The sequence below is a fragment of the Lepus europaeus genome, chromosome 2, assembly GCF_033115175.1.
Source record: "Lepus europaeus isolate LE1 chromosome 2, mLepTim1.pri, whole genome shotgun sequence".
Classification (NCBI taxonomy): Eukaryota; Metazoa; Chordata; class Mammalia; order Lagomorpha; family Leporidae; genus Lepus; species Lepus europaeus.
In genome coordinates, this window is record NC_084828.1 from 64,191,098 (window position 1) to 64,205,218 (window position 14,121).

The 14,121-nt window shown below is 37.7% G+C and overlaps 1 protein-coding gene across 1 annotated transcript in view; it reads right to left on the reverse strand.

The window, feature by feature from the left end:
- MYH15 (myosin heavy chain 15) overlaps positions 1–14,121 on the reverse strand; it is a 196,161-nt gene that overhangs the window by 167,144 nt on the left and 14,896 nt on the right. Inside the window, exon 7 of the mRNA XM_062207694.1 lies at positions 8,539–8,631. Coding sequence (XP_062063678.1) covers positions 8,539–8,631 — 93 coding nt within the window. The remainder of the gene's footprint in view (positions 1–8,538; positions 8,632–14,121) is intronic.

Consider the following 14,121-nt stretch of genomic DNA (forward strand, 5'->3'; position numbering starts at 1 on the left):
ATCAAGTCTCAGCAAATTTAAAAATATTTAAATAATACCATAACTTTGCAGACCATAAAGGGATAAAACTATAAATCATTAAGAAGAACAATGGAACATTCATAAATACTTGGAAATTAACCAACATTCTCTTGAATGATCCATAGGTCATTGAGGGAATTAAAAACAAAATCAAAACTTTTTTAAAATAAATGAGAACACAACATATAAAAACCTGTGGGATACTGCAAAAACAGTATTAGGAGGGAAATGTATAGCATTAAGTGCTCACATTAAAAAAAAAAAGGAAAGAAATGTCTCAAATTAAAGATCTATTGATCTTGAAGACATAAGATCTTGAAACATAAGAGCAAATCAAACCCAAAACCAACAGGAGGCAAGAAATAATAAAGAACAGAGAAGAAATAAATAACATTGAAATGAAAAAAATACAAAGATCAATAAGAAAAAAGCTGTTTTTTTTGTTTGTTTGTTTGTTTTTTGAACAGGCAGAGTGGATAGTGAGAGAGAGAGACAGACAGACAGAAAGGTCTTCCTTTTTTTTTTGCTGTTGGTTCACTCTCCAATGGCCACTGCGGCTGGCGCATCACGCTGATCTGAAGCCAGGAGCCAGGTGCTTCTCCTGGTCTCCCATGCGGGTGCAGGGCCCAAGGACTTGGGCCATCCTCCACTGCCTTCCCGGGCCATAGCAGAGAGCTGGCCTGGAAGAGGGGCAACCGGGATAGACTCCGGCACCCCAACCGGGACTAGAACCTGGTGTGCCGGCGCCACAAGGCGGAGGATTAGCCTGCTAAGCCACGGTGCCTTTTAAGAAGATAAACAAAATAGATAAACCTTTGGCCATACTAACAAAGAAAAAAGACAAAAAAATTCAAATAAATAAAATTAGAGATGAAAAATGAGAAATAACAATTGACAGTATTGGAATACAAAGGATCATGAGAAGTTACTATGAAGAACTGTATGCTAATAAACTCGAAAACCTCAAAGAAATGGATAAAGTCTTGGCTTCATATATCCTACCAAGATTAAATCAAGAAGATACAGGCAACCTAAACAGATCCATAACAAGCAATGAAATTGAAGCAGTAATCAAAAGTCTTTCATTAAGGGAAAGTCCAGGACCTGATGCCTTTCCTACTGAATTATACAAAATAGTCTAAGAGGAAGTAACTCCAATACTCTTTAAATTGTTGCAAACTATTGAGCAGGATTGAACTCTGCCTAATTATTTTTATGATGCTAGTGTTACTTTGATATAAAACCAAATATATGACATGAAAACTATAGGCCTATATCTTTAATGAACATAGATGCAAAGAGTCTCAACAAAGTACCAGCAAATTGAGTAACTGAATCCAAAATCACATCAAAAAGATTATACATCATAATCAAGTTGGATTTATCCCAGAAATGGAAGGGTGCTTCAACATTTGCAAATCAATAAATGTCATAAATTGCAACAACAGAATGAAGGACAAAAGCCATAAGGTCATTTCAAAACATGCAGAGAAAGCATTTGATATATTCAATGCCACTCCATGATAAAAATCATCCAGAAATTAGGTATACAAGGAATGGTCATTAAAATTATAAAGGCTGCATATCACAAACCAACAGCCAATATAATGTTGAATATAATACTTAGATCTGTGACAAGGCAATATTGTCTGCTTTTGCCATTGTTATTCAATATAATACTAGAAGTTTTAGCAATTGGGGAGGAGAAAGAAATAAAGAGCATCTAAATTGGAAAAGAGAAAGTCAAATTATCTACGTTTGCAGATGACATCATGTTGTATGTGAAAAAAAAAAACTAAAACAACCCACAAAAAAGCTGTGAGAACTGATAATCCATTTCAATAAAGTTGCAGATTGCAAAATAAATACATAAAAATAGATTTTTTGTATGCTAATAATGAACTCAATAAAAGTCAAGAAAGAAATATCAGTCACAATAGCCACAAAAAAATCAAATATTTGGGAATAAATTTAACCAAAGAAATAAAATATCTCTACAATGAAAACTATCAAACGTTGATGAATGAAGTCATTAAGGACACAAAAACTAGAAAGATATTCCTTCCTCATGGATTGGAAGAATCAATACCATAAAAATGTCTATAGAACCTAAAGCAATTACAGATTCAATGAAATCCCTATCAAAAATACCAATGATACTCTTCATAGAATTAGAAAAGGCAATCCTAACATTCATAAAGAATCACAAAAGAACCAGAGTAGCCAAAGCCATCCTGAACAAGAAAAATCAAGCTAGAGGCATCACAATACCTGACCTCAAAGTATACTAAAAGGCTATAGTAATTAAAACGCTTGAAACTGACATAACCTATACTTAGATCAATGGAACAGAAAAGGGAGCCCAGAAATTAATTCACATAAAGTGCTTAGACTATACTGTGGAATAAGGATAATCTCTTCAAAAATGGTGCTGGCAAAATTTCTACAGTATATATATATATATATATATATATATATATATATATGTTTATGTATGTATATATATGTTTATGTATGTATATATGTATATATATAAAGAATCTACATATATATATAATGTAGAAGAATGAAATTAGATCTATACCTCTTGCCATATGTGAAAGTCAACCCAAGATGAGTTAAACTCCTAAATTTAAATCCTGAGATTATGAAGTTACTGGAAGAAAATGTAGAGAAAACACTTCAAGTTACTTGTGTAGGGGATGACTTCTTGGTTAAGACCCTCAAAGTGCAGGCAACAAAAGCAAAACTAAAAACATGGGACTACATTAAACTCAGAAGCTTTGCAGAGCAAAGGAAACAATCAATAGAGTGAAGAACAATAGAATGAAAAACAAATTGGCCAGCGCCATGGCACACTAGGCTAATCCTCTGCCTGCGGTGCCGGCACTCCGGGTTCTAGTCCTGGTTGGGGTGCCTGTTCTGTCCTGGTTGCTCCTCTTCCAGTCAAGCTCTCTACTGTAGCCCAGGAAGGCAGTGGAGGATGGCCCAAGTGCTTGGGCCCTACACCCACATGGGAGACCAGGAGAAGCACCTGGCTCCTGGCTTCAGATCGGCGCAGCGCGCTGGCCATAGCGGCCATTTGGGGGGTGAACCAACATAAGGAAGACCTTTCTCTCTGTCTCTCTCTCTCATTGTCTAACTCTGTCTGTCCAAAAAAAAAAAAAAAAATGAAAAAAAATTTTACAAACCACCTATCTGACAAAAGATTAATCACCAACTTAAAAAAAAGGTCATGTTCCGTGGCGTGTTAAATTGCCACCCCAGCTCCAACATCCCATATGGATGCCAGTTTGAGTCCTGGCTGCTCCATTTCTGACCCAGCTCCCTACTAACATGCCTGGAAAAGCAGCAGAGGATGACCCAAGTTCTTGGGTTCCTGCAAACCGACACCCGGAAGACCCAGAAGAAGCTCCTGGCTGCTGGCTTTGGCCTAGTCAAGCCCTAGCCATTGCTACCATTTGGGGAGCAGGTGGATGGAGGACCTCTCTCTATTTACCTCTCCTTCTCTCTTTCCCTCTAATTCAGGCTTTCAAATAAACAAAATAAATGTTTCAAAAAAACTTCAACAAGAAAAAAACTACCAATCCAGTTGAGAAATGAGCGAAGGAATTCAATAAACAATTCTAAAAGAAAAAATATATTTGGTCAACAAATACATGAAAAAAAAATGCTCAATAGCACTAGCCATCAGATAAATGCAAACCTAAGCCACAATGAGATATCACCTCACTCCTGTTAGAATGGCTAAAATCCAAAAAGCAAAGAGTAACAAATGCTGGAGAGGATCTGGAGAAAGGAGAACACTTTTTTAAAAATTTATATTTTATTTAAGATATTCAAATTTCATATATTTCCTTTATTGCATTATAGGAACAGAGAGGCACTTCCCCCCAATATCCCTCCCAGCCATATTCTAACATTTCCTCCCCCTCCCTCTTGTATTTCCATTCTTAATTTTTATAATGATTTTTTTAGTACACTTGACACTCATATAGTTAATGCTACCCTAAATAAAAGAGTTCAACAAATATGAATAGAAAATAAAACAAAGCAAAACAAAATACTCTTCTTCAATGAAAAAGACAAGAGCTATAAATCATCATTGATTCTCAAAATGTCTATTTCACTTCAATACACTATATTTCATGTACTCTATTCATTACCTCTGATCAGAGAAAACATGATATCTGTATTTTTTGGACTGCTTATTTTACTAAGCATAATGGTTTCCAGTTGTGACCATCTTATTGCAAAATGCAGGATTTCATTTTTTTACAGCTGAGTAGTACTTTATAGTGTATATATACCATAATCTATTTAGTCATCAGTTGATGCACATGTGGGATGATTCTATATCTTGGCTATTGTGAATTGTGCTGCAATGAATATGGGGGTACAGATAACTCTTTCATATGCTGATTTATTTTGGTTTGGCTAAATTCTCAGGAGAGGATGGCTGGTAGGTCTATATTCAGGTTTCTGAAATATCACCGTACTTTCTTCCACAGTGGTTGCACCAGTTTATTTTCCTACCAACAGTGTATCAAGGTACCTTTTTCCTCACATTATCACCAGCATTTTTCATTTGTTGACCTCTGTATGTGGGCCATTCTAACTGGAGTGAGGTGAAAAACTTCATTGTGGTTTTCATTTGCATTTGCATTTCCCTGATGGCTAATGATCCTGAGCATTTTCTCAAGTGTCTGTTGGCCATTTAGATTTCCTCTCTTGAAAAATGCCTGTTCAAGTCCCTTGTTCATTTCTTAACTGAATTTTTGTTTTGTGTTTGTTAAAATTCTTGATCACTCTATAGATTCTGGATGTTAACCCTTTATCAGTTCTGTAGTTTGCAGATCTTTTTTCTCATTTTGTGGGTTGCCTTTTCACTTTGCTTATTGTTTCTTTTGCATAGCAGAAGCTTCTCAGCTTGATATAACCCCATTCATCAATTTTGGTTTTGATTGCCTGTGCTTATCGGGTCTTTTGCAAGAAGTCTTTCCTTATGCCAATGTCTTCTGGGTTTCCCAAATATTCTCTAATGATTTGATAGTATCAGGATGTAGATTTAGGTCTTTGATCCATTTTGAGTAGATTTTTGTGTATGGTGTAAGGTAGGGGTCTTGTTTCATACTTCTGTATGTAAAATCTAGTTTCCTCAGCACCATATTTCCTCACTCCAGTGATTGATTTTAGATCCTTTGTCAAAGATAAATTGGTTGTAGATGTATGGATTGACTTCTGGATTTTCTATTCTATTCCATTGGTCTACAAGTCTGTTTTTGTGCCAGTACCAGGCTATTTTGATTATAACCACCCAGTAGTATGTCTTGAAATCAGGTATTGTGATGCTTCCAGCTTTGTTTTTGTTGTGTAAAATTGCTATAGCTATTCAGGGTCTCCTGTGGTTCCATATAAATTGTAGCATCATTTTTTCTAGATCTGCAAAGAATGTCACTGATATTTTGATGGGGATTGCACTGGATCTGTAAATTGTTTTGGTAGTATGAACATTTTGATGATATTGATCTTCTGATTCATGAATATGGAAGATTTTTCCATTTTTAATGTCTTTTTCTACTTCTTTCTTTGATTTTTTTTTTTTAATTTTCATCGTAGAGATCTTTGAAATCCTTGGTTAAATTTATTCCAAGGTATTTGATTCTTTTTGGGGCTACTGTGAATGGGATTGATCTTAAAAGTCTTTCCTTAGCCATGACATTGTCTGTGTATACAAAGGCTATTGATTTTTCTGTGTTGATTTTATATCCTGCTACTTTACCAAACTCTTTTATGAATTCCAATAGTCTCTCAGTGGAGTTTTTTGGATCCCCTATACAAAGGATCATGTCATCTGCAAATAGGGATAATTTGATTTCCTCCTTTCCAATTTGCATCCCTTGATATCTTTCTCTTGCTTAATGGCTTTGGCTAAAACTTTTGGTATTATATTAAATAGCAATGGTGAGAGTGGGAATTCTTGTCTGGTTCCAGATCCTAGTGGGAATGTTTCCAGGTTTCCCTGTTCAATAAGATGCTGGCTATGGGCTTGTCATAAATTGCTTTGATTGTGCTGAGCAATGTTCCTTCTATACCCAATTTGCTTAAGGTTTTCATCATGAAAGGATGTTGTATTTTATCAAATGCTTTCTCTGCATCTGTTGAGGTAACCACATGGTTTTTGTTCTTCAGTTTACTAATGCAAAGTAATACATTGATTGATTTGAGAATGCTGAACCATACCTGCATACCAGGGATAAACCCCACTTGGTCTGGGTGAATGATCTTTCTGACATGTTGCTGGATTTGATTAGCAAATATTTTCTTGAGGAATTTTGCATCTATGTTCATCAGGATATTGCTCTATAGTTCTCTTTCTCTGTTGCATTTTTTTTCTGGCTTAGGAATTAAGGTAATGCAGATTTCATGGAAGGAGTTTGGGAGATTTTCTTCTTTTTCAATTGTTTTGAATACCTTGAGAAGAATTGGAGTTAGTTCTTCTTTAAATGTCTGATAGGATTCAGCAAAGAAGCCATCCATTCCTGGGCTTTTCTTTGTTGGGAAGGTCTTTGTTATTGATTTAATTTCCATCTTGGTTATTGGTCTGTCTAGGTTTTCTATGTCTTCATAACTTAATTTTGACAGATTGCATGTGTCTAGGAATCTGTCCATTTCTTCTAGCTTTCCAGTTTTGTTGGCATACAGCTCTTTGTAGTAATTTCTGATGATTCTTTTTATTTCTGTGGTATCTATTGTTACATTTCCTTTTTCATCCCCTATTTTATTGATTTGGCTCTTCTCCCTTTTTTGGTTAGTTGTGCCATTGGTCTGTCAATTTGGTTCATTTTTTCTTTCTTTTTTTTTTTTTTTTTGACAGGCAGAGTGGACAGTGAGAGAGAGACAGAGAGAAAGGTCTTACTTTTGCCGTTGGTTCACCCTCCAATGGCCGCTGCGGTAGGCGCGCTGCGGCCGGCGCACCGCGCTGATCCGATGGCAGGAGCCAGGTGCTTCTCCTGGTCTCCCATGGGGTGCAGGGCCCAAGCACTTGGGCCATCCTCCACTGCACTCCCTGGCCACAGCAGAGAGCTGGCCTGGAAGAGGGGCAACCGGGACAGGATCGGTGCCCTGACCGGGACTAGAACCCGGTGTGCCAGCGCCGCAAGGCGGAGGATTAGCCTAGTGAGCTGCGGCGCCGGCTTTTGGTTCATTTTTTCTAAAAAACAGTTCTTAATTTCACAATTTTTTTGGATTATTATGTTTTCAATGTTGTTTATTTCTTCTCTAATTTTAATAATTTCTTTTCTTCTATTAATTTTAGGTTTGTTTGGCATTTTTGAGGTGCATTGACAGCTCATTTATTTGGTACATTTCCAATTTCTTCACATAGGTACCGATTGCTGTAAACTTCCCTCTTAACTCTGTGTTTGCTGTATTCCATAACTTTTGATATGATGTACTGTCAACTTCATTTCTTTCTAGAAATTTCTCTTGATTTCTTCTATTACACACTGTTCATTTAGAAGCATGTTGTTCAGTATCCATGTGTTTCCAGATCATCTAGAGATTACTGAGTTGTTGAATTCCAGTTTTATTAGAAAGGAGAACACTTATACACTGTTGGTGAGAATGTAAATTAGTTCAGCCACCATAGAAAACAGTGTGGAGATTTCTTAGAAAACTAGAAATAGACTTGCCATAAGATTGAGCAACCCTACTCCTAAAAGACTTGAACACAGTGAATCAAAGATATACCTGCACTACCACATTTACAGCAGCATTGTTCACAATACCAAAGTTTAGAATAAACCAAGGTGTTGATGAATGGATAAACAAAATGTGGTATATATGCACAGTAGAATATTATTGAGCTATAAAAAAGAATGAAATTCTACCATTTGCATTAAAATAGATATACCTGGAGGACATCATGTTGAGTGAACTAAGCTGGACACAGAAAGATAATACTGCCATGCTCTCCATATTATGGGAGCTAATTTTTCTCAGAAAAAGAAAATCAAAAACAAAAAAACAAAAAGAAATGTTTGCATGTATCAGTATTATGCAAATATAGTTTAGTTAAACTTTGTTTTTTACCTTTATCAAACCAATGGTTAAGAATGCTATACTCCTGTGGATTTAATGATCTCTGATTACTTTAAAATTTACTATATATGACTGAAATGGCCATTTTTCCACTCAATTATTGTTTATAGCCATTGTCTATATTCCCATTAAACTGAGTCTTTCTGCTTTTTACTTGTTAAACTTCTTATTTGGTGAAGTATTAAGTCTTTTTACTGTATTGTAAATTTAAAATATGTTATCTCAAAAACAAAAAAAAAAGGGAGAAGAATTGAGGGTGGAATGGAGAGAGGGGGATGGAGGAAGGGAATATCAATATTTTCTTAAAACTGTATCTATAAATCACACTGATTCTGTTAAAAGCTAACTAAAATTCAAATTTTAAAAATTTTAAACATTAAAGACTATGATACTACGCTAAATCATATTACTCACAAAGCGAGAAGAGTTGTCATTTCTCAGAGTTTTGGCATTTCCAAATGCTTCCAAGATCTTATTTGCTTGCATGATATGATCTTCTAAAGTCCCCTGTAATACACACAGAAGATATATAACTGATGAGATTTTTAGCAAAAATCCTGTGACATGGAAAGTCCTCCAAGCCCACCCTGGTCAAACCTCATTCTTGCTTTGATAACTAGTAGTGAAAAGCTGCTTCAATTTTGGTTATACAATATTATTTTAGAAATGGGAATTAAGAGAAACAGATGGCTGTGAGACTAATATATAATATTAGTGAAAATTAGTAAAAATAGTAAAAAATAGTAAAAATAAAATTAATGAGACTAATATATAATATTCCTATGAACATTCATGGCAGCTCATTTAACTGATTCTCTTTTGGTTGGCATTGGCCTCAAAGGAAAGAGGAAATGATTATTTACAAAATGACCCCCTCCTCCTAAAATACCATAGCCCATCTCCAAACAAATTTTATTCCATATATTTCCCTATTGTTAATCTTCCTCTCCCACATCTTATCCTCACACCTGGAAATTCATCCTAGGATAATGCTCTAGAGTCTTGGCATTATCAAATAATATTTTTCTGTTCTACTGTTCCTAAGCAATCTAGAAGCTCACAATAAGCAGTGACTTATAATAGTCTTGGTCTTGAATTTCTATCTTGAGTGTTCAAGCTGATGAATCAACAGAGATCTCCACATACAGTAATTTTGAATGACTACCCAGCCCCCACATTGCAACATGGTTTTCTTGCTTTCCATACAGACTCAAGGGTCTAGTTTAGAAGGCAGAGCAAGATGCTGCAGGCTGAAAATTATGCTCAAGTTTTCATTTCACCATAGAGATACCAATTTGAACAGCAATTCATGCACCAAGTCATCTTTACAAGGAAAGGAAGCCAAGTAAGGACCACAGTGCCGGTTTTATGTAATGTTAAGAAAAGATAAAGTAAAGAAGACATGAAGAAGAGAGTTGCTGCATCATCTCCTCTATGTCCCAGTTACACACCATGGAGAGAGAGATGCCTCCTACTTGGGGGATGGAAAGGGCAGTGAGTTCAGACCTTAGCCTGAAACTCAGTTCCAGGTTTCTTATGATGAAACACGGAGCCTGATGGGGCCCCATAGCCTCTATCCTCAGGCCAGTACTTGCAGACTCAGTCTGGATCCTTCTTAGGCAACCAAGGAACCACCTCCAGTACCCCACCCCCCATCTCTAGCATACAACAAATCAAAACTCCAGTCACTGGGCAGTAAGGTGGGAAGGCACATTTAAGATTTTGCTTTGAAGCTGAGATCCAGGTCTTCTGCAGTGAGATACAGCATTAGATCAAGCTGGAAGGCCTCCATCCCCCGGCCAGTGCTCAGATATGTAGCTTCTAAATCTGCCCTAGTATCATCACCCAGCCTCCAAATGCAGGGCATAGTGACCACGAGACTCAGGTGTAGTCCAGCTTAGTGTCAGCTGGGGCAGCCAACAGACTACCTCTACCACCTTTCCTCCAACCCCTACCGCCTTCCCTCCAACCTCTAGCAGATAGCAAGGAGTAAAACTCTAGCTGCTAGGGAGGGGGAAGAGAGCCACATCTTTCTTTGAAGCTCAGAGCTGAGCCTGCTGTGAGGAGAGTTAACATCAGATAAATCTTAACAGCCCTATACCCAGGCCAGAACTCACAGACACAGCTTCTGTATTTGTCCTAGTATCAAGCAGAGACCTGAACCCTAGTAGAGCAGACTCATTTCAACCTGTATAAGTACTGGCATCATGGAGACTAGGAGGCTTATAATTTGAGACTTAGATGCAACTTAGTGTTGCATTAGCTTGAGTGGTCACAGGATTGTTTCAACTGTCTCTCTCCCAACTTGGGCAGAAAATGGGGAAGAAGTTTTCAATTACAACAGAGGGCAGAAAAGTAAGCACAGAGCTTTGGCTTGAAATTCAGTGCCCAGTCTCATTGTGGTGAGACCCAGTATCAAAAAGAGACCAGAAGCAACTATAAGCAGGGAAGTACCCACAGGCAACTCTCTAGACATGCTCTATACATGCTCTAGCATTAAGTGAATAGACAGCTCTTTCAGTCTGCATGGCCCCTAGCTCCTCATGGATATAGTGTGCATCTGTAACAGAGCACAGCGCCCTATTGTAATATTCAGGTACAATCCAGCTTAGTGACAGCCTAGGTGGCCAATGGAATGCCTTTGCTGCAATTCCCCACCTCCCAACAATGGGCAGACAACAAGGAGAAAGACTTCAACTACCTGGGAATAGGGCAGCAACATGAGCTCAAAACTTCATGTTTGATCCGGTAAAACAATCATTGGGTAAGTACTAACAGTCCCTGTCCCCTGGCGGGTGCCTATTGTCACTCTAGATTCTGGACCTGTTTTTCTGAAGTGGAGACATATGGCTCCTATCAATTGGAATTTTTTTTTTTTTTTAAGAGAGAGAGAGATCCCTCCTCTTTTTTTTTTATTGACAGGCAGAGTAGACAGTGAGAGAGAGAGAGACAGAGAGAAAGGTCTTCCTTTACCGTTGGTTCATCCTCCAATGGCCGTTGAGGCCGGCGCGCTGCTGCCGGCATACCGCGCTGATCTGAAGCCAGGAGCCAAGTGCTTCTCCTGGTCTCCCATGCAGGTGCAGTGCCCAAGCACTTGGGCCATCCTCCACTGCACTCCTGGGCCACAGCAGAGAGCTGGACTGGAAGAGGGGCAACCGGGACAGAATCCGGCGCCCTGACCAGGACTAGAACCCAGGGTGCCGACGCCACAGGCAGAGGATTAGCCTATTAAGCCATGGCACTGGCCTATCAATCGGAATTTTATCCCAGCTGGCATCACTTGTGGTTGGTTGTGGTGGTCTCAGGCCATAAGTCAACCTCAGCTGCAGGTAGCCCATAGCACACTGTGCCTTGATCTTACCCTACACTGCTCAGGAAAGGCTGTGGGCTCTAGATGGGATCTATCATTGTGACATAGGTGGCCACAGGACTCATTACTCCATTCCTCTCCCAACCTCAGGCAGCAATACACAAAGAGGTTGCCTTCTTGGAGGAAGTAAATGTAGGTGGGTGCCAAAACATTACGTAGAAACTTTAGGCTAGCATAGTAGGGTCTCACATGTGCCTGTCAGACTTTGGGTTAGCTCTATAAAAATCCTGGCCATGCTCCTGCCAATGTGAATAGCCAAGCAACACTCTAGGACTACAGCCCAGTGCCCCTACAAACCCAGTTAAAGTGAACTGAAAACCAGCAATCCAGGGACCCCCTGAGTCTCTACAAAAATCCATGTAACCCTACAGAATGTGAAAAAACACCCTATGCCTCCAATGCTACTGCCATCAGTTGTTGTGGAAGAAGATTCAGGGAGAATGTACAACAGCATCCAACTAAAAATAAAGCCAATGTAGCTACCAAACCAACACCTGAACATGCATCTTCAGGAAAAAAGCTTTTTACCAGGAAAGTCACTCATTAAAAATATTAGAAACAAATAATCTGTCAGATGGTCCAATATAAATATAGGGACATAAGAAGTAGGAAAAAAAGGGAACATTGTGTCCCCCCAAAAAATGTCAAGTAAATAATGGATTCCAAGAAAAAGGAGATTGATGAAATGTCTCAAAATGAATTCAAAAGAATAATTATAAGGATGCTCAAAGAAATAAAAAGAGAACACAGATAGATGAGTGAATCCAACAAAAAAATGCATGATATGAATGAGAAATTCAGCAGAGACAGATCTTGATAAAGAACCAAACAGAAATCTTAGAAACGAAGAACTGAATAAATCAGATAAAGACACTTTTTTCTTTTTGACAGGCAGAGTTAAACAGTGAGAGAGACAGAGAGAAAGGTCTTCCTTCCATTGGTTCACCCCCCAAATGGCCGCCACAGCCAGCACGCTCCAAAGCCAGGAACCAGGTGCTTCCTCCTAGTCTCCCATGCAGCAGGAGGGAGGCCCAAGCACTTGGGCCATCCTCCACTGCCTTCCCAGGCCACAGCAGAGAGCTGGACTGGAAGAGGAGCAACCGGGACAGAATCCGGTGCCCCAACCAGGACTAGAACCTGGAGTGCCGGCACTGCAGGCGGAGGATTAGCCTAGTGAGCCGTGGTGCCGGCAACACTTTTGCTAGTTTCAACAACTGACTAAATGAAAGAAAAGAAAGAACATCTGAACTTAAGACAGGTCTTTTGAAATAATAGCAGACAAACAAAAAATGTAATGATAGATATGAATGAAGACAGCCTCTGGAATGTTTTGTTCACTATTAAATGAATGAATATTAAAATTCCAGAGATCCTTAAGGGTAAAGAAAGCAATACAGAATATATCTAATTAAATAATAGCTGAAAACTCCCAATTTGGAGAAACAGTTGAACAACCATCTAAGGAAGAATTAATAACAATTATTCTCAAACTATCCCAAAGAAATGAAAAGGAAGGAACTCATAAAATCATTATTTGAGGTGAGCATATCTTGATTCCAAAATCAGAGAAAGACACAAAAAGAAAAAGAGAAAACTATTTTCCAAGATCCATGGTGAACATAGATACAAAAAATTCTCACCAAATCCTAGAAAATCAAATCCAACAGCACATTACAAAGATCATTCACCATGATCAAGTGGGATATTTCACAAGGTGCAGATATGGTGTAACAAATGCAAATCAATAAATGTAATATACCACATCAACAGAATCAAGGAAAAGAAATTACATGATCCTCTCATTAAATGCAGAAAAAACTCAATGAAGTTATCCATTTATGGTTATAAAAACATTGAACAGAAAGTATAGAAGAAAGAAACTCAACATAATAAAGGCTATATGTAACATATGCACAGCCAATATCATATGGAATGAGAGAAAGCTGAAAGCATTTCCTACAGGATATGAAACCACACAAAGATAAGCACTCTTACCACTGTTATTCAATAGTACTGGAAGCCAGAGCTAATAGGCAAGAGAAGTAAATGAAAAGCATACATATCAAAGAAATGTAAGCCAAATTATGTGTGGTTACATATGACATGATTTTATATAGACACAAACCTAAAACTTCACCATGAGACTATTAGAACTAATAAATGAAATAGTAAAGTTGCAGGTATAAAATTAACACACAAATATTAGAATTTTCACACACAAATGAAGAACTCACTGAAAAAGAAATTATGAGTAACCCCATTCATACTGGCTACAAACAATATTAAAATGCTTTGGAATAAGTTAGTTTCTACACTGAAATTGCAAAACACTGATGACATAAATTGAAGAAATGCAAAAAATGGAAATACCTTTGAAGTTCATAGGTTGGAAAAATTAATGTTATTATTAAAATGTCCATAATTTCCAAAGGAATTTACAGATTCAAAGCAGTCCTCCTTAAAATACTGAAGACATTCTAAATGGAGATAGAAAAAAATCCTAAAATGCATAGGGTAGTACAAAAGACCCCTAATAGAAAAATTGATCATGAAAAAAGAACAAAGCTGAAGACATCACAATATCAGATTTCAAGACATAATTCAAAGCTATGGAACTTGGTGTAAAA